The sequence below is a fragment of the Leptodactylus fuscus genome, chromosome 4 (assembly GCF_031893055.1).
Source record: "Leptodactylus fuscus isolate aLepFus1 chromosome 4, aLepFus1.hap2, whole genome shotgun sequence".
In the NCBI taxonomy this organism is placed as follows: domain Eukaryota; kingdom Metazoa; phylum Chordata; class Amphibia; order Anura; family Leptodactylidae; genus Leptodactylus; species Leptodactylus fuscus.
Window position 1 is genome coordinate 31,604,810 of NC_134268.1, and position 27,354 is coordinate 31,632,163.

General features: G+C 42.0%; 1 protein-coding gene across 1 annotated transcript in view; it reads left to right on the plus strand.

The window, feature by feature from the left end:
• The window catches only part of NCALD (neurocalcin delta), a 74,326-nt gene extending 53,552 nt beyond the window's left edge, over positions 1–20,774 (plus strand). Inside the window, exons 2-4 of the mRNA XM_075270288.1 lie at positions 6,281–6,677; positions 17,085–17,190; positions 18,625–20,774. Of these exons, the coding sequence (XP_075126389.1) occupies positions 6,300–6,677; positions 17,085–17,190; positions 18,625–18,722 (582 nt within the window). The 5' untranslated portion in view covers positions 6,281–6,299 and the 3' untranslated portion in view covers positions 18,723–20,774. The remainder of the gene's footprint in view (positions 1–6,280; positions 6,678–17,084; positions 17,191–18,624) is intronic.
• The last annotated feature ends 6,580 nt before the right edge of the window (positions 20,775–27,354 follow it).

Here is a 27,354-nt window from a genome sequence, read left to right on the forward strand (position 1 = left end):
ATCCTTGTGATGGGACAACCCCTTTAGGGGGCTCAGGATAACATCACCGGTGGCCTAAGAGATTGACACAGCTAAGGATAACATCCCTGGTAGACCAGGGCGGTAAGGGGTTTATGTATATGATTCCTGGTGGCCTACAATAATGAAGGAACTAAGGATAACTTCCCTGATAGACTAGGACAGTAACAAGGGTTATGGGAAGGAAAGTGAACAAACGAAGAAAAGCATCCCTGGTGACCTAGAAAAGTGAAGGGGCTAAGTATAACATCCCTGGTGGACTAGGACAGTAAGTGGCTTATAGATTAAAACCCTGGTGGCCTAGAGTAGTGAATGGGTTAAGAATAATATGGCCAAAGGATAGTAAAGGGGTTAAGAATAACATTCCTGATGGCCAAGGGTAGTAAAGGGGTTAAGGATAACAACCCAAGTGGACTAGGTCAGTAAGGGGGTTATGGGTAACAATTCTAGTGCTTAGAGTAGTGAATGGGCTAAGGTTAACATCCCTGGTGTCCCACAGTAGTGAACTGGCTAAGGATAACATCCCTGGTGGCCCGGGGTAGTAAAAGGGTTAAGGATAACAACCCTAGTGGACTAGGTCACTAAGGGGGTTATGACTAACAATCCTCGTGCTTAGAGTAGTGAACTGGCTAAGTATAACATCCGTGGCGGACTAAGGCGGTAAAGAGGTTAAAAAGGTTTTTCCACGAACATAACAATTAAAAATTAAATATTTCTGCAAATATAAATAATAAACAATTTCGCTGAGTTTTAAGGACCATCTTAGGGCATTTTGTCTTGACAGGTTACCAGTGGATATGACCATGAATGCTGGAGCTTTCGGCCCATACACCCTATAATCATTTCCCAAAACTATCATGTATACAGCAGGTTTTATCCGTCATGCAGCCATGTTATTGACACCTCAGGGAAGGGGGTGATGTTTTTTCTCTTTTATTTTTTATCAGTTTTTTTTTCTTGTAAATCAAGATACTGCTATAGGGTAGAGATATCCATTAGTAAATCATTTATTGATCAGTGCCATAAACAATGCAATGATCAGTTATCTTTATCGATCATGACAATGAGAATCCTCATTTATACAGCGGCACAATCAATGCAATGTAAATATCACTCCCAGGGAAGGGTATTTTTATAATCTTCACGCAACCCTGCCTAGGCAACGGCGACTATCCTCATCCCACAACGTTACAATCAACAATTGTTCCTCAGTGGTTCAATAGTCTTGTCTTTTATAGTAGTCTTAAAGGAACACTCCAAGAAGAACATACCAGTGATACTGCTTGATCGTGTAGTGCATGAGTTCAATGTTTGGTATATTTTACATCCATGGGCCATGGTACACACCATCAGGTCCTATGCCAGGCATACCACTGTGTATCAGTCTTTCCTAGAATGTTCCATAAGGTTATGTTCATATGATGGAAATGGAAGAGGAATTTCAGGTGGACTTCCACGTGAAATTTCCATTTCCACCCCTCCTACTTATGCCAACACCATCACACTTTGCACTATTTGTATAGAATCCATATTCATACCCATATCACACATAGAAGTCTATGGAGGGAGGGGGCTGGACCTATTGATTTTTTGCCTTATCCTGTACAGCGGTAGAGCCTTATCTTGTCATAGTGTTAAAAGAGCGCTCTCGCTCACAGTGTAACAGAGTTTAACAGCTGCAGTTATTTGTGTGACTTTTCCCTCTCTCACCTCTCCATAGACTTCTATGTAAAAATCCACTGAACCTGATAATAGAGAAGGGAACATATTTCAGACTCCATGTAATGCCGACTTTGGAAACAATCACTTGCCATTACAGTCTGTTTTTTTTTTTATCAATTGATCCATAAATTCTTAGAATTGCTAGCAACAAAAATTTTGGTAAAATTGAAAGTTGTTTGTGCCGGTTGTATGCAGCAGGTTTATTTCAGGAGACAGAGACAAGCTACAAGGATTGGGCAAGGTAAAATCCAACATACCCAAAAGCCCTCGATGATATGAGCACTTTTTATTTCAAGATATTACAATGAATATGCTTTCCCTTATGCAAATGACATTTTTATGCTGGGAAATATATAGCCGTGTTTATGACCTTAATACAGAGTTTATTGTCCCCAAGTACAATACACAAATACTTCTCTTGTACGTCATTCCAGTGTCAGTGACATTCAAAATATAGACTATCTTCTTAGCTGTGATCATCTGGAAATGATAATGGCCCTGTCTTATTTATGGTCAGAGACTAAAAATAGGAACTTCTCTCCTCTCCTCGCATGTATACTGAACAGTGTGGTTTTCATTACATTACACATCCTTGTGGTTAACATGTGAACCCGTGTCACCCTATAGTGGCTCCTTACTGTAACCATAAAACTAGGATGTTACTGATTCCCGAAATACTGAATAATAAAGCTCTTCCTGCCTCTAGCATAGCAGGAACTCACAGCACAACAAATCAGCAATTATGCAGTTTAGAAACATATCTTTATTTTTTAAACCAGATAATGAAATTTAACATTTTTTAAGATTTTTAGATTTTTTTTCTATGTTTTTTACATGATAATAGGGGCGGCCATTTTGCTTGAGTTTGTCTGCTTTGTTTTTAGTGATGTGCTTTACAGCATAGTCATGGCCATAGACAACAGTAGTGACTCATTGGTGTCTATGGGAGAGTTTACTAGACATTTTCTGTAAAGGGACATCGTGTATTGTCAGCAATGGATGCAATGATGGATCAGTGGTGTTATGTATAGAGGTGTTATCTTCTATTGTAATATTCTATTGTAATATTGTCTGTCTTTTTGTGCTACAATGAAAACTCCTACAGAATTGCCAAATGTCATTCTATTACTGTGCTTAGTGGCTAGAGTGAAAATTGTAGTACAGTACTTTTTTTTAACATAGATGGTGATTATTTATTTATTATTTATTTTTTAAGAATAAATCATTAAAAATTCTTTAAAAATATGATTCATATTTTTATTTTACTTTTATAGCTCCAATATATTCTGCAGTGCTTTACTCACTGTCCCATATGTCACAATCTAAATTACCTATGTAAGTGGAGTGTGGGAGAAAACCCATGCAAACACAGGGAGAACATACAAACTCCTTGCAGATGTTGTCCTTGGCTGGATTTGAATCCAGGACTCCAGCGCTGCTAACCGTTGAGCAATCATGCCGCCTATATACACATACGCTTTCTTTAAAAACTAGGTGACATACGTCTTTGGTGACATATTCCGTTTAAAATTTGTCGATTTGCATCAAGATCCTGCCTCAAAATAAGCCATAATCTTAGACTGGACAGATGCACCAGATCTATCATCCAGCATCAGGTACTGTGATAAATCTGGTGCAGTTTTACACTCTCAAGTTTTTTAGGATTAGTAAATCTGCCCCACAACCTCATACATTTGAGAAACCTCAGATATTCATGGTATGACAGATGGGCACCCACCTACAAACGGTATAATGTTTGGGTCACGGGCGGTACGGTAATGCAATTGTATTCTATGCATCGTCGCTCAGGTTAGGTTAGTATAGCGGAGCACTATGACAAGAACATGTTTCTGCACAGCAGGACACACGACAAGGATGAACCAATGACATTCTGGAGCTGCTATTTGAATAACAGTACATTGTCTATTTCGGGCGTGAACAGGGACATTGTGGAAGCAGAATTCCACCTATAAATAGCTCACGTAATTCCTTATTTGCAACCTTCAATACGCAGTCTGTGTTTATGCAGTTTGCATTCTTGGCTGTGACGGCCAGGGTAATATGGGGGAATTAGTGTATTACATGATATTTGCATGTTCAGCAGAAAGTGGAGGAATAATAGGCAGTGTCTGGGGGGCAATGAGGGTTATTGAGCTTAGTCTTTAGTCTTTACATTGTATTTGGTTTGATATTATATCTTTATTATAAAAATTCTAAATATCAAAAAGTAACAAAAGTCCAACATGGGCGAATTTCCTCTTTGCATAAAAATAAGCATGCACTCTGAGCCAACATCTTAAAGGGAACTTGTCGCTGTAAAACTGCAGTATAATCTGCATGTTATAGAGGAGCAAAGCAGACTGATATATAGGTTTATGGGAAGAATATGCAAATCTGACTTCCATGATGTAATTAGGATGCCAGCGCCTCAAGTATGCACACCAATAGAGGGTGCTCACTGAGAATGTGCAGGTCTGTCTTCCATGATGTAATTAGGAAGACAGAGTCTCAGTCAAGCAAAACCTATAGAGGGCGCTCCCTTTAACATCATGCCGACCTTCTCAGAGGCCTTTGTTTGCAATGATGTTGGGGTTTAACCAGATACAGTCTTCTCAGCCAAGGACAGCTGTTTCAATGTACTTGCATCTCGTCAGCTTGGCGCAGAGAGGACTGATCTGGCAGAGGTGAGAGGCTTAGACAGGGTTGGGGGGATATCATCACTCCATAGGGAGAGACCACCATATAGGTGGGTGGAGTCTTATTAAGCCATGAGCGCTCCACTGCAAAGGAACATGGGAAGAATATGCAAATCTAACTTCCATGATGTAATTAGGATGCCAGTGCCTCAAGTATGCACACCAATTCTCAGTCAGCGCCCTCTATTGGTGTGCATACTTGAGGCACTGGCATCCTAATTACATCATGGAAGTTAGATTTGCATATTCTTCCCATGTTCCTTTGCAGTGGAGAACTCATGGCTTAATAAGACTCCACCCACCTATATGGTGGTCTCTCCCTATGGAGTGATGATATCCCATATAGGTTTATGGGAAAAGATTTAGTGTAACTTGTCATGTATCCATTTACTTCTTTGATGTTTCAATGTATATAAGTAATTGAGTCCAATGTCTCCACTATATATCAATCTGCTCCGCTCTCCCTGCTCTATAACATACTCACTGCAGATTACACAAGATTTTACGGGTGACAGATTCCCTTTAGGTCAACTCATGCCTGTTCATTTACTTGGGGAGAAGGGGTATAACCCAGTGCCAGACAGCTCTGGAGGGTCTATAGATGACCATACACACAGCTGGATTGGTGGCTCAGTCCATCGATTTCAACAAGATCAGCCAACCATTGAATATTGGGTCCCCAATTGTATGATCGAGATTGAGAATTCCTTATAGTGTAAAGGGGTTCTTCCACCCATTCAAAATTTTTGAAAACAGAAGGGTATAAAATAATAAAATAAGTTATACCTCAGTAATCCCCTGCTGCTTCCATTCCAAAGTTTAACAGGTCTTCTGCCAGTTTCTACTTACTGGTCCTTCTAAACACAAGAAAGTGCCACACGGTCAATAAGTGGCTGAGAAGGGTCACCATTGATGGGTCAAGAGTGGTCATTTCATTATGTCGAGAGGGAACAGGATGTAGACGAATGGGGGGCCCATAAAGGAGTGGCGGAAGATCAGTAAAGTGATGCCTCACCTATTCCATGCCACTTCTAATTGAAAGCTCAATGGACCCTATGTTGGTCTCTAGTTTATGGTCTCTCTTAACACACAGGGTCAGTGCAGAGGTTACAATTGCTTGGCTGAGCAGTCGAGAGGGAGCAGGAAGTAGAGACCAATGGGGAACCATAAAGTATCAGAATGATAGTGATGGGGGACTTGTAAGGTGAATACTGTATAAGGCTGGTTTCACATCTCTGTAGAAGACTCCGCTGCAGATTCTGTCTAACGTCGGCTTAGAGAAAAGTCCTACATTATAGTCTAAGAAGTCCACAGGTGTCTGTGGGTAACCATGTTTTAAGTGTTTAAGGTCTCCATCTTATTAGTCCTCACGCAGACCCGAATGATGAAGACCCGAACGCTAGTGTGAACTTAGCGTGACTTATTTTATTATTTTACATCCGTCTCAGGCTTTTTATAAACAAATTTAGTTGCCCAGTCAACCCCTTTAAGATATTATAAGAAATTCCTGGGCTTTGAGGTGAGAACATTAGAGTCAATTTTTTTTCCAGTTGGGCTATGTGTGCATGTACGGGTCCATGTGGGTGATATCTGTCTGTCCATGGATCTGAATAGGACCTGTCCTGAGCTTTGCTTCCAGGCTCAGGGCCCTATATATGGACCCATGATAATACACGGCTAGCACACTGACAAAGCACACGGCCAAGTTCATGGGGCCTAACAGTGTGTTGGGATTGCAGACATTCAGCTGTATAAGGGGTTGTTGCAACAAAAAAATTATAGCAATTTCTACCTGTTTTACATTGGATAAAATACTTACCGCCATTGTGTTTTTTCTTTTCTAGTTGAAAACTACACGCCATCATGGGGAAACAGAACAGCAAGCTGCGTCCTGAGGTCATGCAGGACTTACTAGAAAGCACAGACTTTACAGAACACGAGATCCAGGAGTGGTACAAAGGCTTCTTGAGAGACTGTCCAAGTGGGCATTTAACAATGGAGGAGTTTAAGAAAATATATGGGAATTTTTTCCCTTACGGGGACGCTTCTAAATTTGCAGAACATGTATTCCGTACTTTCGATGCTAACGGTGATGGGACAATTGATTTTAGAGAATTTATTATAGCTTTGAGCGTGACGTCCAGAGGAAAGCTGGAACAGAAGCTGAAGTGGGCGTTCAGTATGTACGACCTGGATGGAAATGGCTACATCAGCAAATCCGAAATGTTGGAAATAGTACAGGTATGTTATCCTGGATACACCGCCGGGGTACACTAACGTAGATGTTTCCAACTCACCAAAAATGGCAAACTTTTCTAGCACTAGATGAAATAGTAATAAAGCTTAGCATTGCGTTCCCTGCCCTGGTTATGTCTTATTACTAATACACATCTCGATCCCCGTAACCCCATTTATTAACAGTGCAGAGGGCAGCCAAGGAACCTCGCTCCTCTCCCTCCCCGATGGTGCGCCGTCAATCAATCACACAATGTTCAATGATTCCGCTCCTGAGTATAGGAAAGCCAATGAGAGTCAGAGCGGCTGCAGGGGAGGGAGAGGAACAAGAGTTTTGGCCTCCCCAGCTGCCCTCCTCAGGTAATAAACAGGGCTCTGGGGAGCCAGGGTGTATATTAGTAATAACGTTTAACCAGTGCAGGGAATACACAGGTAAGCTTTATTACCCCTCAGGTTACCTCTTTAACTTTTAGTCTGAGATCAAATATTGAGACTGAGGTGCAGTAGAAACTGTAGCAGCGTTCCATTTTAAATTGGGGAAGTTTTCAGATTGAGAACTCACTCTATCGAGTCCGGATAGCAGTATTCATCCTTGCAACTTAAAGGGGTATTTCCACGTCGCATACTCACTAGTCTTCACTGCTGTAAAATCTTCTTTCTTCCTGGTTTCTTGCATCATTTGGTGGGCGGGGTTTTACATGCAACCTATCGTTTAGCTCCGCCCCAAATTAGCATGTAGCTCCACCTACCCATATTGGACTATGAAGTACAGGCAGCAGCAACTCCATTCTGTGTTACATACAGAGACTGCCTGTCTCTGCCATAATGAACACAATTGAATTAGCTAGCCTGATAACTGGGAGAACAGAAGAAATGAAAGCAGCTCCTCTCCCCTATCTGAGAGCAGGAAGCTAGGTCACATGGTGCAGACACAGGAATAGCTAGATACACAGGCTCGCTCCCCTGCACTTAGCCCCTCCTCCCTCCCCCCTTGAGCGCAGGCAGATACATCACTTGACTTTTGAGCAGATAAGTCAAGGGCTGTGTCAACAATGAATTGAATAAAGTAAGATAGTGGACAAACAAAGCAGTTTTGCTGAAGCAATGTATTTAGGAAAAGTCTTACATCCACATTAACAAGTAGTATAGATAGGATCCTTGTGATGGGACAACCCCTTTAAGGGTATTAAAAAATTGAATTCAAGATTAAGGTCAAATGATGTGTCCAATGTCACATCCCAACCGCATCCTAAGTTCTTTCCACCCATGGCGGCCAATGGTCAAATAATGAGACTTTACCCACAAAGGCCTGCATCCATTAACCAGCATGCGTGGCCGGAACTTTGGGCCCAGTGTTTGATACAATACCCGGTCTCACGTGTTTCTTCAACCTTACCATCATTTGCAGATGTAGCGAGCAAGTATCAAGTTAAAGGCATGAAACGTAGAGATGAGCGAATAGTATTCGAAACTCTAGTTTGGAATACCTCGCTCCCATAGGAATGAATGGAAGCGGCCGAACATCAAGGGCTTAAGCGCCGGCCGCTTCCATTCATTCCTATGGAGCAAGGTATTCCAAACTAGAGTTTCGAATACTATTCGCTCATTTCTAATTAAAGGTCATCAATCAGTTCAACCTCCGGAAATACCTCGTTAAATGGTTACTAATGTTCAGCAAACTGTGCATAATTCAATAATACAAGTGATCTTAAGACACTTTGTAGTGTATGATATCCGAGAAAAATGCCTCTTTCTCCATTTGTCTGGCATTTTTCTTCCCCCATCCCCTTCTTGGACTGACATTTACTCTGAAATCTCTGCCAAAGTCATCTAGCAACTTACAATAGAAGTCTATGTAGAGGAGAGGAGATGAGTGAGAGAGTAGAGACTCAGGAACAGCCTGAATAAGAAGTTTCTATCTCACCCCAAGTGTTTTATTCCCATCAGTACAGGTCATTACTTCTCTACAAGATCTCGGTACTGCTTCTGAGAGAGAAAGTATTATGAAGCAAATTCTCCTCTACTGACTGTGTGCTGTGTATGGGACACATCGTAGTACTAGTTTACAGAACAAAAGAGCGTACACATGGGAAAACAGACACAGTATACGTCATATAACGGACATAAATAGTATTATACATGTACACATATGTTCTATTGATTCACGTAAAATTTGTTGAAGGGTCAGATCTGCTTTAAACGTATACAGTAGATTTTGTATTTGAAAGTAGATGTTGTAAAAAACATATTGCTGACTGTTTCCAGGTAGAAACAGGATTTGTTTTCATACATTACAGAGAGTATTGAAAAATAAGAAACAAAAAAATAATTTTCACAGTGTTAAATTCTATCAATGTACCAATTGCACTATATCAATGTGCGGATTTCTTTGTGATGTCACTAATACAGTGCATCTATTTTACATGAAATCCCTTGTTAGTATGTTTAATGTGCTTATCTCTAAGTAATTGCATTGACCCCCGATATTGCCTGTAGCATATTCCTCATCATAAGTAATTGTCTTTAACAAGATTGAATAATTTCATATCTCTAAATAGATAAGAGCCTTCCATAATGAATGTAAATATTATTTCTATATATAGCATATCCTGATGTCAGTAACTGACAATTATTACTACGTAGGCGCTGCTTATCTCCTACTACAGTAGAAGTCTGCTGGAGGTTACCTTTGCAGAATAATTCCCCTCCCCCCCTCCTTCATTACAGTGGATAGTATTAAGAAAAAAAATGTGAAAGAAATCACACTGAAGGCTAGCCTATCATGCATAAGTATCTACAGGGGGGACTGTAAATGTGTGTAAGTCAGCGAGGGAGTGCAGGTCTCCCAGCCTATCCATATGAGTGGGTGGGAAAAGAAGAACTCACAGGCTTTCTATATGAGTGGGCAGGAAAAGACAGATTCACAGGAGTCCTGACAGCATTTAAAGGGGTTATCTCGCTACATTATTAACTTCAGTGCAGTGGCGTAACTAGGAATGGCGGGGCCCCGTGGCGAACTTTTGACATGGGCCCCCACCGACGCCAAAGACCTCGACCGACCCGCTCCTACACATTCCTGCACGTTCTATTATGCCCCATAGTGGCTCCTCCGCACAGTATTATGTCCCGTAGTGGCCCCTGCACATAGTATTATCCCCCATAGTGGCCCCTGCACACAGTATTATCCCCCATAGTGGCCCCTGCACACAGTATTATGCCCCGTAGTGGCCCCTGCACACAGTATTATCCCCCATAGTGGCCCCTGCAAACAGTATTATCCCCAATAGTGGCCCCTGCACACAGTATTATCCCCCATAGTGGCCCCTGCAAACAGTATTATCCCCAATAGTGGCCCATGCACACAGTTTTATCCCCAATAGTGGCCCCTGCATACAGTATTATCCCCCATAGTGGCCCCTACACACAGTTTTATCCCCAATAGTGGCCCCTGCATACAGTATTATCCCCCATAGTGGCCCCTGCACACAGTTTTATCCCCAATAGTGGCCCCTGCACACAGTATTATCCCCCATAGTGGCCCCTGCACACAGTATTATCCCCCATAGTGACCCCTGCACACAGTATTATGTCCCACTGTGGACACCCATAAACAATTATATATACTTATTATACTCTGGGGTCTTTTCTATGTGTTCGGTCCTTGGTCTCTATGTTGGTCTTCCTATCAGCCCATGTGACTGTCGTGGTATACAGAGTAACTGCATTTCGCAGTGAACATTTACACTCACCGTGTGCAGTGAGACAGCAGCACCGCGCATGCGCCCAACTCACTGCAGAGACTCATAACTCATACTCAATCTGCAGACTGTCTATCCTCATACTTAATATCGTACATTTATCCTATGTGACCCCCATGTAGGAGACCGGACAGAACTGCTTTATATATATTAAACTGGTCTAAAAACAAAACTGTCTTAGTTTCCCATAGCAACCGATTGCAATGGGGGGGAATTTCATTTTGTATTCTGGTTATGAAAAATGTAAATGCTGCTGTGATTTAAAGGGGGCGTCACTGTCCCCACCGGATTTATGATCATTTACGCCAGGTTGTAAAGGATGTCTGAAATCTCTACCAGCGAAAAACTGTCATAGACTTCTGTCTGGCCGAGGGTGCACCTGATTCATAAGGAGACGTGTACTTCGTCATACATGGGATACACCCTTCGCTTACACAGCAGATATGAAGACTGGGGCTAAAAACGTCAGACCCTGCTAGTATATGATTATAATTATTAATAATATAGAATAACCATAAAATATATTATAACATAATAATAATAATAATAATAATAATAATATAACTATCATATCATTATTCTATACTAAATCATTAACCACATGAGGACCGCCGTACGTAAATTTACGGCCTCATGTGCTGGTACCTAAAGACCGGACTATTGCCGAAATACGTCCGGCCTTTAGGTACCTTTCTGGCGGGGGGAGGGGTGCGGGGGGGACAGGGGTTAGGTGTTACTAACACCTAACCCCTTCCTCCATAACGTCCAGTCGGAACTGAGTCCGACTGGACGTGTTAACCCTTTCGATCGCGCCGTCAAACATCGCGGCGCGATCGAAAGGGATCCGCCGACAGGTTAACCAGATCGGCACCCCCCGCGGCGAGATCGGGGGGTGCCGATGTCAGTAGAAGGTAGTCTGGGGTCTGGCCAGTGACCCCAGACTACCGGAGCCCCCACATACCTGGTGATCCTGCCAGGCGGTGGAGGAAGTGAGCGATGTGTCTCACTTCCTCTGCAGCTTACAGGACACGAGCAGGCTCATGTCCTGCTCGTGTCCTGTCTGCTACTGTGTAGAATCAGCTGATGCTTTCATCAAAGCATCAACTGATTCAAGTGTCCTAAAGGGACACATGAAAAAGTAAAAAAAAAAGTTAAAAAAAAAAAAATAAAGTGTATGAAAAAAGTAATAAAGTTCTAAAGTCCAAAAATCCCTTTTTTCTATACAAAATGAATTATATAAAAAAAAGCACTAAAAATTAAAAAAAGCAATGCATATTTGGTACCGCCGCGTCCGTAACAACCTGTACAATAAAACTGAAATAATATTTAATGTACACGGTGAACGTCGGAAAAAAAAAACGGAAAAAACTCGCCGGAAATAATGATTTTTTGCCATCTCATCCTACAAAATATGCTATAAAAAGTGATCAAAAAGTCATATTCACCCCACAACAGTGCCAATAAAAAGCGCACATTTTCCCGCAAAAAATAAGCCCTCAACCAACACTGTCAACCGAAAAATAAAAATGTTACGCCTCTCAGAAGATGGCAATGCAAAAATCACTGATTTATGTCCCCAAATGTGTTTTTGTTCTGCAGACTTAGTATCGCATAAAAAAATAACATAAATGAGGTATCGCCGTAACCGTACCGACCCGCAGAATAAAGGACACATGTTACTTATGCTGTACGCTGCATGGCGAAAAATTTAAAATGTAAAACTCAATGCAGGATTGATTTTTTTTTTTTTTAATCCAGCAAGAAAGAGTTAATAAAATGTAATCAGTAAGTTGTAGGCACCCAAAGATGGTGCCATTACAAAATGCATCTCATCCTGCAAACAACAAGCCCTTATATGGCCATGTCACCAGAAAAATAAAGAAAATATAGCATCTAGCAATGTCAAGGCAAAACCCCCCAAAAATCGCCAAATTATTAGAACACAACTGGCTGCGGCAGGTAGGGAATATATAAGCTGTGCGAGCGAATATCAGGGGACACCCCAGATTTACAGCTTATGAGCGAAAAAACACCAGAAGTGACCCCCAAAGTGACCCCCAGAGTGACTCCCCCAATCATAGGAGCTACTGGGACATAGTAGGGAATTTGGTGTCTGCAATGTTCTCCGCACAGCTTATATATTCCCTCTTCGCCATCCGCTGTGCAGTCACGTCCGGATACTAATACTCACTACACCCCCTGATAAATTCTTTGAGGGGTGCAGTTTTCAAAATGGGGTCACTCCTTTGGGGAATCCACTTTTCTGGTACCTTACAGGCTCTACAAACATGACATGGCATCCAGATACCAAACATCAAAATCTGTACTCCAAAAGCCGCATCGCGCTCCTTCGCTTCTGCGCCCTGCTGTGCGCCCAAACTGCAGTTTATGACACATGTATGACACATGTATGACACTGGTGTACCCGTTATATCGGACGTAATGTCATATGTGAGTATAAACTGATATTAGGGCACAGCTGGACGCAAAAGGGAAGAAGGGTTATTGGGTTTTTGGAGCACAGACGGTTTGGTTTTTGGATGCCATGACACTTTTGTAGATCTGAAACGCCAGTAAAGTGGAATCCCCTGATATGAGACCTTATTTTGGAAACTACACCCCTGAAGGATTTCTCCAGGGGTACAGAGAGCATTTTTAACCCCCAAGTGTTGCTATAACTTATTATCCATAAATGAATACGAAGCTGATTGTGAAAGGTGAAAATGACCATTTTTCCAGGAATACGTCATTTCAGTGTGTAATATGTTGTGTCCACCTTGTATCAGAGATGAACGCTCTAAAAGCTGTTGTGCCCAGGATACCCGCTTACCAGTTTTTGGAGTGTCTCTGCTGACATAAGTTGGGCACAACATATCGGGCACTAAAATGGCGAATCTCTGGAAATTTTTCATTTTTAACTTCTCATTATCAGCTGTGATTTCATTTCTGGAAACTAAATAAATGCAACACTCAGGGGTTAAAAATGCTCGCTACACCACTTGATAAATCCCATGAGTGGGCTAGTGTCCAAAATGGGGTGACATGTCTGCGGATTCCACTTTATTGGCAATTCAGGGGCTTTGCAAAAGTGGCATGGTGTCCTAAAACCAAACTGTGCTCCAAAAACCAAAATAGCGCTCCTTCCCTTCTGTGCCCGGCTGTGCCCAAACAGCCATTTATACCCACATATGGCATTAAGTCCGTTATCCGGGGTACACCAGTGTCATACATGTGGGCATACACCGCTATTTGGGTACCCAGCAGGGCGCAGATGTGAAGGAGCGATATGTGCTTTTGGAGTGCAGATTTATATTCTTTGTTTTTGGACACCACATCACATTTGCAGAGGCCCTAAAATTGTCCCTACAAAATGGGGTCACTTCTTGGTGAATTCCAGTTTACTGTCACCTGTGTAGTTTCTAAAATGGGGTCACAATGGGGGGTTTCCATTGTATTGATACTTTAGGGGCTCAGCTAATGCGACATGGCACCTGAGAACTATTCCAGCCACATCTGCTTTCTAAAAGCCAAATAACGCTCTTTCCATTCTGAGCCCCACCGTATACCCATACAGCAGATTATGGCCACATATGGGGTATTGCCGTGTTAAGAAGAAATTGTGTAACAAACTCTGGGGGGCTTTTAATTCTTCAGCTACTTGCAAAATTAAAAATATGGCGCTAAATGGACGATTAATTGGAAAAAAAAAGTAATTTTTCATTTTTACGTCCCATTGTTAATAAAATCTGTGAATCAGCTGTGAGGCCAAAATGCTCACCAAACCCCTAGATAAATTCTATGAGGGGTGTAGTTTCCAAAATGGGGTCACTTTTAGGGGGTTTCCACTTTATTGGTACACTAGGGGCTCTGCAAATGCGACATGGCACCTGAAAAATATTCCAGCAGAATCTGCCCTTCAAAAGCCAAATAGCGCTCTTTCCATTCTGAGCCCCGCCATGTTCCCATACAGTAGATTATTACCACATATGGGGCATTTCTGTGTTCAGGAGAAATTGTGTAACGAACTTTAGGGAGCTTTTTTTCCTTTATCCTCTTGTGAAAATGAAAAATTTGGGGCTAAATTGACAGTTTGTTGGAAAAAAAGTAAATTTTCATTTTCATGTCCCAATGTTAATAAAATCTGTGAAACAGCTGTAGGGTCAAAATGCTCACTCTACCCTTTGATATGTTTTGTGGGGGGTGTAGTTTCCAAAATGGGGTCACTTTTAGGGGGTTTCCACTGTATTGGTACTGTAGGGACTCTGCAAATGCGACATGGCACCTAAAAATTATTCCAGCAAAATCTGCCATCCAAAAGCAAAATAGCGCTCCTTCCATTCTGAGCCCCGCCATGTTCCCATACAGCAGAATATGGCCACATATGGGGTATTGCCCTGTTCAGGAGAAATTGTTTAACAAACTTTGGGGGGCTTTTACTCCTTTAACCCCTTGTGAAAATGAAAACTTTGGGGATAAAGTGACATTTTAGTAATTTTTCTTTTACACATTCCAATGTTAGTAAAATCTGTGAAACAACTGTACGGTCTAAATGCTCACTATACCCCTTGATGAATTCCGTGAGGGGTGTAGATTCTAAAATGGGGTCACTTTTGGGGGGTTTCCATTGTTTTGGTACGCTAAGGGCTCTGCAAATGTGACATGGTGCCTGAAAATTATTCCAGCAAAATATGCTGTTCAAACACCCAGTGTCGCTCCTTCCCTTCCATGCACTGCCGTGTGCCCAAAAATCAGTTTACACCCACATGTGGGGTATTTCTGTGCACGGGAGAAATTGCATAACAAAATGTGAGATGCATTTTCTCCTTTAACCCTTTGTGAATGTGTTAATTTTAGGTCTAAATGAATGTATTAGTGAAAAAAAATGAAATGTCTAAATTTGACCTCCATATTATTTTTATTCTTATGAAATGCTTAAAGGGTTAACAAACATCCCAAATGCTGTTTTGAATAATTTGAGGGGTGTAGTTTTGAAAATGGGGTGATTTATGGGGGTTTCTATTATATAGGCCTTTATAATTCCTTTCAGAACTGAAGTGGTCCCTAAAAAATTAGTTTGAGGAATTTTCTTGTAAATCTGGAAAATTGCTGTTACACTTGTAAGCCTTGTAACATCCAAAATGAATTAAAAGACGATCAAAAGATGATGCCGATATAAAGCAGAGATATGGGAGATAATATTTATTCATGTATTTGGATGGTATGACTATCTGCCTGAAAAGCAGAGAATTTCACATTTTGAAAATTGCAAATTTTTCCAAATTTCCATCAAATTTGCTAGTTTTTTTTATAAATAAATACAAAAATATTGATTAGTGTTTACCACTAACATGAAGTATAATGTGTTACGAAAAAACAATTTCAAAATCACTTGTGTAAGTTAAAGCGTCTCAAAGTTATTGCCATTTAAAGTGACACATGTCAGTTTTGAAAAAAGAGGCCCGGTCCTTAATGTACTTCTGGGCCTGGTCCTTAACCGGTTAAAAAAGGTTGTCCAGAATAATTTATTTTTTTAGAATTAGTCTGGGGGAGATGAAAAACACCCTCCCCCCCCAAAAAAAAAAAAAAAAAAAAAATAATTAGTATCATCTTGGTATAACGGACAACCATCCATTCCCATCTGTCATCAGTCTTTTAGCCATAGACATTAATGTTAAAAAAAAATTATAAATCCGAACACTTCACGCCAGTCATAAGTCCAGTATTTTGCACAGAGCCAAGTCCTGCACCTAGCATTATTATCTAGGCCATGGACCTGTGACAGATTTGATGAAAAGGACGCTAATCGATGGCAGAACAGGTCCCATTTAATTTGGATTTTTGACAGATCTGTTAGCGTCCGTTGTTAGGCCCGATTCACATCTGCTTTCGGTAATCCATTTGGGGAGTCTGCATGGGGACCCCTGAACAGAATAGTGAACGCATTGACAAGCGGTGTACAGTGAGAGCACACGGACACCATAGATTATAACATGGAACATGCGGACAGAAAAGTACTTCATGGTCTACTTTGCTTTCTATATGACTCGTGCGGACACCGCGTGGAAAGCACATGGACCCCATTGCAGTCTATGGGGTTCATGCGCTTTCACTTCTCACCGCTTGCCAATGCGTCCCCAAACAGATTACCAAACACAGATGTGAACCAGGCCTTAAAGGGGATATCCAGCTTCCAAAACTCCTCTCCAGATACATCCACAGCAGTGCTAAATCCTCACTGTTCCCCTGTGCAGCCTTTGCTTGGCTTTGTTTTACTTGCTGCTCCTTCTATTACAGTTTACATGGAGTGAACCTGTGGACTCCTCACCACATTGTGAATTCTGCCACGGTCTGGTCTCATCTCACTCATGTTTGAGCTTTTCATATTACATTATAATATATTTTCTGCCTTCATTCATGTGGTTTATTGATTCTTTAATTTCCCCTGATATCCACAAGCCTAGCAGGTGAGACGGCCAGTTTCATAGATAAGATATGCCTGTATGTGTTGCGTACATCCACCTTCGCTACTTGTATACCTTCAGATAAGACGGATCTTCATATGACATAAATGGGTTAACCTCAGAGGGTGACATACAAGTGTGAATAGCGTACAAAGCATTGTAAACCGTACATAAAATATCAATCTATCTAACAGGCGATCTACAAGATGGTTTCATCTGTAATGAAAATGCCAGAGGACGAGTCTACGCCTGAAAAAAGGACGGAAAAGATCTTTCGGCAAATGGATACCAACCGAGATGGTAAGTCTGTGACTGACACCGGAGAATGTGCAGCTCTTAATAAAATATCTCACGATTCCGGCAGACGTGCCCGAACATATGAAGATGCATTGATTCTGTATAAGAAAACAACAAGTGATAAATGAGTGCCGCAGTACCGCGGCGCTGTAGTAAGCAATATAAATAGTTGTGCAGATGTAGCAGAGCTGAGTGTGGCATTATACATCATGGGGTTAATATTCGTGCATGTAGCAGAGCTCTTTCACTCGGTTACTCTATACACTTGAATAATACAGCAGGTTTATTATTCTTATCTAAAGATATGTTCACACGTCAGTATTCTGCTCAGTATTTTGCATCCGTATTCTTATGGAACATACAAATAATAATGTAAAGATTGTGCATTTTGATCCGCTCTTGGTTTTGGTTTACAAATACTGATGTAAAATACTGAGCAGGATACTGCCGCGTGAACAGATTAAGTCAATGCCAAATTCATGATCGGACCTTTTTTTTTTTTTTAACATCCATAAAAAAATATGGATGGAAAAAATGGACAAATCGTTTTTTCCGCAATGTGTCGATAAGATTAACCAAAATCTCATTCACTTTGCTGGATCGGTAAGACTGGGGCTAGACTTTGTAAAAACACTGAGTTTTCCAGTACTTGCAAAGTGGATGGGATTCTGGATAATCCCATCGACACATTGCAAAAATATATCTGCAGCGGAAAAGCTACAATTTCAAAAACTGTTGTGTTTTTGGAAACCGGAGAGCGGCGATTATACCTGCAGAAAAGCCGTTGTTTTCTGTATAAGTATACCGGATATACTCGAGTATAAGCCGAATTTTTCAGCACAGTTTTTGTGCTGTAAACCCCCCCCCCCCCCCTTGGCTTATACTCGAGCCAGCAAAGAAAGAAAAAAAAAATTTTTAGGAGGGGGGGCTATTACCAGCCACAATATCAATGTATAGAATCTCCCATAAAATAGTGGGGAAAAAGGAAGCTTTAAAAAAAAGTTGTAAATCCCTCCTTTCCCTAGAATACATACAGTCCTATGAAAAAGTTTTGGCACCCCTATTAATCTTAATCATTTTTAGTTCTAAATATTTTGGTATTTGCAACAGCCATTTCAGTTTGATATATCTAATAACTGATGGACACAGTAATATTTCAGGATTGAAATGAGGTTTATTGTACTAACAGAAAATGTGCAATATGCATTAAACCAAAATTTGACCGGTGCAGAAGTATGGGCACCTCAACAGAAAAGTGACATTAATATTTAGTACATCCTCCTTTTGCAAAGATAACAGCCTCTAGTCGCTTCTAGACAATACATGGCGCTATGCTTGGTATAGACAATGTCTTACTCTTGATAAACCCTTTAAGCATTTTCAGGACTGTTTACCATATTTTAATCAGAAGTAACCTGCCATTCTGCTTCTCCACAGGAAAACTTTCACTGGAGGAGTTTATCCGAGGGGCAAAGAGCGATCCATCCATCGTCCGCCTACTCCAATGTGACCCAAGCAGTGCCGGACAGTTCTGAACATTTTTATTTTTGGATAAAACCCGTCAAATTTTTTTTTGTTTATTTTTTATTTTTTTTGCCAAAATTAAATTTGTTGTGGTGTTGACACGTTATGGCCAAACATATCTACTTCCTTCTATGATATCTTTTGTTTTCGGATGACGATTGATGGTGAATGTTGTCACCGTTGGTTGAAGGACATTATCTGTCGGGTATTCTTGCCATTTTACTATGTAAATGGATAACTGAGACTTCCGCCACATCTCATGGACTTTTTATGGAGCTGACAAACAAAATTTCTGACGGATGTGGTTAGGATTTGACCTACGTAGTTCAGTCACTTCTTATTAGTTATTTTAGCCAAGGTTTGCAGATGGAAGTGTGAGATCGTCTACAACGGGTGGCTTTCTGAAGGCTGTCAGGGTCATCTGGCAACAGCTGGAGAGCTAGAGTTGGAGGCCGTTGACCTTCGTAGATTAGAAAAGTACCACCATAGGAGAGTGCCTCCAACTTTTGTTCAGATTCCTCAACCTAAAGACATAAGGGTCCAGTCTCAGTGGTGGCCACCATTTTTGGACCGAGCCAGTACTTGTAAGACAACCGCCTGTTCACTCGCTAGGAACTCTCGACATCGTAGAGGCCTCAGAGTCCGTAATTCTCATAAGTATTGGTTCTTCACATGGTTGCGTAGATGAAAGGTTCATGGTCAGATCAGTATGTTATGCAATAACTGCAATAAAAACATGGAAGCTGCAAACTTTGCACAGTTTGGCACAAACTGTTGGCGTGAAGGATCTGCATATTCGGGATATGACGCACTAGTAGATTCAGACTATTGGAATTGCCCTCAACTGCATTTCTGATGCACTTCAATGGCAAGACTGGATGTGTATTTTTGCCTATTATTGGAGTAGAGCATGATGTTTTTTTGTCATTTCATTTACTATATAACAAATTGAACGATTCCTCGACCACCAATTTGCTAGTTTCTAGGAAAAATTGCACTGAGGAGTCTTTATGTATGAACGGGTTCCCAAATGATGAAATGCCTTGAGACCCTCCAGTAGGACGGTACTAACAAAGCTAAAGGTGACCTTAGCCAAATTATAGGGTGGACGACCCTAACAGATGACCAGGGAACCTAACAAGTTCCTATTTTAGTCCCCATGTACCAGTTTAGCACAATTAACCAACGTAGATTTTTCAGGTCAATGGCCCAATGACAATGATATTCCAGAACCAGAAATAATCTAATGCCATTGTCACCTTCTCCTAAACCCACTCTACTTTGCCCCATTCTTCTCGGCGGATCTTATCAAATTTCTTAACATTATATAGGATTAGAGATAATTTGATCCCTCCAATGAAAGTGATTGTACGATGACTACTGATGGAAGGCTTGTCTGGGATATTTTTTGGTAGTCCGAGTTGTTTCCGAGTGCACGGAGTCAGGAGGACATGGCCACGTGCCGTTACTACAGCTCATCTATGATATGGGCCTATCTGCTTCTGGCTCCATGCACTGTATGTTACAGGCATCAGAAGCAATCATATCCAAGGGATTCTCCACTACTCTTGTCCGTGGGCTGTGACTGGTATTGTCCCTGATCCCAATACACATGGCAGACCCTTTTATCTAATTCTGGACCACTCCTTTAACAAATAACATGATCTCCAAGGCAGTTCCATACACTGTATAAGCTGTATTGGTGGCTTTATGGTTCACATAGATTGCAATATAATTTACTTTATACTATACCTTTCACTTATTGGGCTTAGGCAGTTAAACGACTCAATGTGGCAGTATACTCTATATAAAAACTCACAAAGTATTCGTACTGGGCGCCATGAATAGGTGGTGGGATGGGTGTGTTTATTTATACATGTCCATATAACTGCATCCATATAGACTACTATATACACATACCATATATAGCTTTAGGATATATATGTTTATGTGATTTGGAGCAGGAGAAAAAAAATTAAGAAATTCTGATAGGACTCCTAGGTGAGATAATAAGAGTCCTGCTTACCCTGCCCATGCACAGACTTAGGGTAAGTTCACACGGAGTAACGTGCCGCGTGACCTGGCACGTATACGCCGTGTGAGATTTTGAGCGCCGTATACGCTCCCATTGATTTCAATGGGAGCCTGGATCGTATTCGCCGCGTTATTTTGTGGCTGCAAAATCACGGCCGCAAAATAACCCGGCATATACGAAACTAACTCCCATTGAAATCAATGGGAGCGTATACGGCGCTCAAAATCTCACATGGCGTATACGTGCCAGGTCACGCGGCACGTTATGCCGTGTGAATGCACCCTTAGGGTAAGTTCACACAGAGTTTTTTGGTCAGGGTTTTGAGGCCGTATTCGCCTCAAAACCTTGACCAAAAAGACGGCTCCCATTGAAATCAATGGGAGCCGCTCAGGTCTTTTTTCCGGGAGCCGTTTCTTCCGGGTCCCATGAAAAAGAAGCGAGGTGCTCATTCTTCAGGCTGCGTCGCCTCGCGATTTGGCCTGAAGACACTCCTTCCCCTGGACTAGGCCCATTCATTGGGCCTAGTCGGGAGCAGAGTGCGCGGCTGGTGCTGGTGCACCGGTTTTCAGTCGCGACTACCTCCGCCTCAGGTTCCGATCCAAAAAAAACCCTGTGAACTTACTCATAGACAGCCTTCTCTATACACACTCATACACAGGAAAGCTGTCAATCATCGCGTGTGGTCGGAGTAATCAGGACTCTTTCTGCCTTGTTTAAGAGTCCTGTCAGGATATATTCTACTTTTTCAAATCCAATGGGGATACGTAGCAATTTCGGTGATTGTTTTTTACCCTAAAAGTGCACAATGTACCTTTCAACAGTAGGGGCTAAAAATACCTGATTGGTAAAAATTGGCAAAAAAAAAACTTGGAAGACCACCCTACTGTTATGGTGCGTGATCAGAAAACTGAAATAACTGATCAATCTGCCCCAATGTCTAATACAAATGACTATGCTCAGATACATCATCCCAGTATGTAAAAAGTTTGAACCCCCTTCAGTATTTTTTTCCTAGAAACTGGAACCCAGTTAGCGACTATGGGTTAACCCTTTCACTAAGAGAGTGCAGAGACCCATAGGCTAACACATGATTTATTGCTATGCACGTCTTCTTCCACCGCCGCATTGACTATTTCCCATCGTTCCATGCAGTCACGATGAATTGGACGGTTACCTCATATCATTGTGCTCCATACTGTGTAGTACGGACCCGTAGTTCTTTCTAGGTGACCCTCCCGAGTAGTGTCCCCCCACTTTGTACACCTGTAACTTTTATCGTATTTGAAAATTTTGTAAATGTCTTGTGAATTTGGGTCAACTATTTACTTAAAGCAACCCGACGATGGTTTTATGCTTTACCCTATGGGATTCTAACCAGTGTAATTCATGTGAGCATGACTTATTGCAAAATTATTTTATTTTTTTTAACTATTACGTATAAATAACAAGCTTTAAAAGAAGACGGATATAAAAGGACATGAAATCTACCTAATTCTTCCAGAGAGATATGTGACTTCAACATTACCTTACCGGACCCGAAAGACGACCTCCCCCATCCCCACCCCCACCCGTTTCTTTTTCTCGCTTATCATTGCAAGGATTCTGTAATGTCAGACGATTCAGCTGCAGTTTCTAATGCATGACATATCATTATCCAAACTGTGAATATTTCTGGTATGCAAAAACTATGTGGTTTTGAAGTTTACATAAATGACGTTACTTAGCTGTTTTTTTTCTTAAGTAAAAAAAATAAATATTAATTTAAAAAAAAAATAAATAAATTGGTTTTTCATGGAATAAATATGACCATAAAGGTACGGGAAATCCAGAAATGAATGAAGGTTTAGTGTTCTGTTTGTCAGACTGTAATACTTTAATACTTTAATACTGTAATACTTTAATAATATAATACTGTAATAAAGGGCCCATTCCCACCATGTAACACGGCGCTCATTCTGACACGTAAACACGTCTCAGAGTCAGTGCTTCAAAACAGAATCCCATTGACTTCAAGAAGCTGAGTTTCTAGGACTGAATGTCTCCCATTTGGAGGCACGTTTGTTTCCTATGGGCTTCCGTAGCACAGAGCCGGAGAACTCCATGGCCCCCATATAGGCTTTTATTAAAGGGAGTCTATCATTGGGGAAATTGGTTTTGAGCTAAACACTTTTCTTTGTGCAAATTAACCCCATGGAGCACGCTGGGCATTCCGCAGAGCCTCTGAGCACCTCCCATGTCATACCTTTAATACCGTCCCTCAACTGCTTGTGCTCCGTCTGTCCTCCTCCTCCCCGGATCTTGTACCGCGCTGTTCGAGTTCAAATCTCAGTTCTCAGTTGAAAGCTCAGTTCTCCAAAGAACTACACCAGAATGGCCACTCAGACATGCGATACTACCTATAGGGAGAGCTGAGTAAACTGCTTAATAGGGTTGAGCGATCGTGTTCGGAAAAGATCGGATTCCGATCGGCAATCGAGAAAATTTCACGATCGCGATCGGAATTCCGAACACGATCTTTTTATGTGGGATCGAGATCGGTGATCTTTTCCCACAATGCTTTGCTTAGCCTTCACACTGAGTATACGCTGTATACTCAGTGTGAAGGCTCCGCTGCAGTTCCATAGGAATGAATGGAAGCAGCCGGCACAGAGCCTTAACCCCCTGCGCGCCAGCTGCCTCCATTCATTCGAATGGGAGGCTAAACTAAATCTCTAGCAGCTACTTACCTCTAGAGATGGCTGCTCTGGTGTCCTCCTTCTTCTCGCTTCACTGCCCCGCCTCCACAGGTTAGTGTTTAAAGCGCTAGGAAGGCGGGGCTTGTGGCTTAGGAGAGTATGGGTGGGTACAGGGCGGGGAGACGTGACGTCTCCCCTCTCAGTACCCGCCCACACTCTCCTAACCTGCCCACACTCTCCTAACCTGGCAGGGAGGGGGCAGCGAAGAGAGAAGAGCAGCGTGGAGCGGCAGCGAGGCAAAGAAGAAGGAAGGCACCGGAGCAGCCATCTCTGGAGGTAAGTGGACACCAGGGGGGACTAAGTAGCCAGAGGATTAAAAAAGAATCCTCTGGCTACTTTAGTGATTCACTACACAGCGTGGATTCTAACAATTGTTAGATTCCAGCTGTATAGTGAATAGGATTGCTTTTAAAATCCGATCTCCGATTAATAAAAAAATCCCATTGACTTGCATTGGGATTGGAATTGGGATCGAGATCGGGTTCGAATGAAAAATGATCGGAAATCGGATTTTAAAATTGATCCTGAAAAGTCAAGATCGGCTCAACCCTACTGCTTAATACTCGGTACTATACTCGGTACTGCTTAGTATTGTCAGTTCTCCAGAGAACTACACCAAAATGGTCGCTTGGACATGCTGCACTGAGCGGCCATTTTGGTGTAGTTCTCTAGAGAAATGAGATTTGAACTTGAACAACGCGGCACAATATCCGGGGAGGAGGAGGACAGTCGGAGCACAAGCAGTGGAGGAGCAGTAGTAAAGGTATGACATGGGGGTTGCTTGGAGGCCCTGGGGAACGCCCAGGGTGCGCTATGGGGTTAAGTTGCATAAAGCAATAAAGCGGGTTAAAAAGAAACTGCGGAGACAACAAAGAAAGTAACGGTAGTAGTAGAATAGCCTTATTCAGACATGTGTTTATCAAAAACCCACTTTCCCCAATGATAGACTCCTTTAAGGTCCTGAAACTAAAATCTGCTACGGAAAGCTCCACGGTCCATGTCCTCATGACCACCATCACAGACAAAAGGTGTATAGATGCTCACTTCCTATATGTTGTGTACAGTACCTTGGCAATAGGAGTGTAGTTATAAGGAGTGCAGAGGTAATCGCTACCAGGCCCTGGAGCTGAGGGGGCCAAAAAACTATCTACAGTACACTATAAAAGACACCAGTATTAGAACTAGCACATGGTAAGTGTGTTACAGATTTTGCACTGGAACCAGGGGCTTGAAGTTACGTCTCTAAGGGTATGTTCACACAGAGATTTCTGTAAGCAGCTTCAGGAATTAGGAAACTCTTTTTTTTTATGTAGATTCTAGCCCTACACAGAGCTGACAATGTACATTTTATCCTATCAGTATGTCTTTTTGGAATATGGGATGGAAATCCATGCAAACACGGGGAGACCATACAAACTCCTTGCAGATGGTTTTTTGCCCTTGGCAGGATTTGAACACCAGGACTCCAGTGCTGCAAGGCTACAATGCTAACCACTGAGCCACCGTGTGGCCCCTTAGGAAACATTTTTTTACATGTTTTTTCATTTTTTTACACCAGCACATTGTATGGACCTGGAAAATCTGCTTTGGTAAAAACCATGTCAAAAACCACATTACGTTTTTTCCGCCTACTATTGATTTCACTGGATTTTTCAAGACAGAAGTCACCTGAAGACAAGTTATGTGACCTTGGAATGGGAGATTGGGACTAAACCTCAAAATCTTACTACAAAAAACTTTGTGGGAACTTATCCTTATTGGCCACCACGTACAGCGTTGTATGTTCCCATGTCAGCTTGGAAACCATTTGTCCTCTACTTCTTACCAATATTCATTTTGTAAGCGAGAAAGAAGTAGGGAACAGATAGGAGGAAGTATGTCTGTAGGATCAGACTACACAGGGCTGGGGTGTAGTCTGTTACCATGGAGTCACATGAGTCTTTAAAAAACAGTAGGAAAATTATACAAGATTTTTAAGGCTATTTACAAAGTTGCTTCATTTTTCGTTTAAGAAGTGGTGTACAGTACTATTACTTTCTAGGACACATTTATGCAGCTTTATAGAAACATTTTCCAACATTTGGATCGTATATGGAACAAGTATTTCTGTCTTTGGCTATGTGTGGGCTCTACATGTTCACAGTTGAACAACGTGCCAAACAAATGTATGTGACTATATGGCTATGCAACTGCAGAAATCTGACGTTAACTATACAAGGAACCTGTGACATTGAAAATGCAGTCCCATCTCTGCAGACAGCCTGTTATAGAGCAGAAGGAGCAGTAGAAAGATTAGATAGATAGATAGATAGATAGATAGATAGATAGATAGATAGATAGATAGATACTATAGATAGGAGATAGATAGATAGATAGATAGATAGATAGATAGATAGATAGATAGATAGATAGATAGATAGATAGATAGATAGATAGATAGATAGGACTATTGGGAATTTTACCTGTTATAAAAACTTAACCTTCAGACACCTTTGGAAATAAACACAGAAGACCTTTGTATGGTTAAACTGGGGATGGCCACAGCATATTTAATAATAAATTAACAATGTAAACAAATAACTTTACGAAATTTAACCCTTGCATGACCCGCCCCTTTCTTTCAAACTTCTGGCAAATCCAGCCCACTGCAGACATCGGTCATGTGGGCTAATATCATCCTGGAGCGGGGCATGTAACTTCCGCCACAGGAGAAGGCAATGTACACCTACACTTGCCTGCGACCAACCCCATCAAGCAGCACCAAGGCCTTCTCGACACCCTCCTGGAGGCCGGCAAGGAGGATGTCCAGACCAATGGAATTTAAATGGACACCGTCCGACAGGAGTAAACTCCCATTATCACCCTCAAGCTCGGTGTGGCGAACCGCCACACCCCCCAAAGACTTGACGTGTCGAGAAACTCGTAAATTCAAAAGCCTCCTAGCCCTCTCCAGAGCAGCCATATCCCGAGCCCCACGCCAGTACTTACGCGGCACAACTTCGGACCACACCAGGACCACCTGGCCGAAATATTGAGAAAAACGAAGAAAATCCTGCTTGATTACGGCTATAAGATCTCCTAACTTCACCTTACCCAAGTCATTGCCACCGGCGCGTACCACAAGTACTGCTTTCCCCTCGATTCCCCGACTCAACCTAAAAACCTGCGGGAGCACATTCACCCATTTCAATCCCCGAATACCTGTCCAACAGACGTCAACACCATTTAACCCCAAACACAGACCACCGGGCCGAACGGCAGCGCGCTTGTGCGCCCAGTAGATATAAGAATGTCCAAGCAAAATAACCGGAACAGAACAGGAACCTGGAAAAGAACAGCGAAAACAAGTAAACAGACAAAAAAAAGGGGGAAAAGAAAAAAGGGGGGGAGGGGAGGGGTGAGAGAAAGGAAAAATAAATACCAAATAACATCAATCAGTGAGCAAATCGGGGCGAATATAGGAACGATAACAGTCGGACCGCCATCTACCCAAACGCTTCAAACCATCACCATCCATACCACAGGCATCCGCAACAGTCGCCGCACCAATCCGAAAAGAATGCGTACCAAAATCGGCAGCATTCAACCCAAGGCTAACCAGACAAGACCTGAAAATGGACGAAAACTGAAACCTGGTAAGCGCAAGTCCAGACCTATGCGACAAAAAACGGTCGCCCACAACACGCACTTCCAAAAATTCCTGCGAGCACTTAAGAGGACAGGATCTACAACCCACACTCCGCAGGGTCAACCATGTGCCTCTCCCATACACATCAGTCTTAGACCTACGCACACAAACACGCACAGAATCAGACTGAACCAGCACATCACCTGCACCTAAACCCCCAACCCCTTTGCCGCTATTCGGTACCA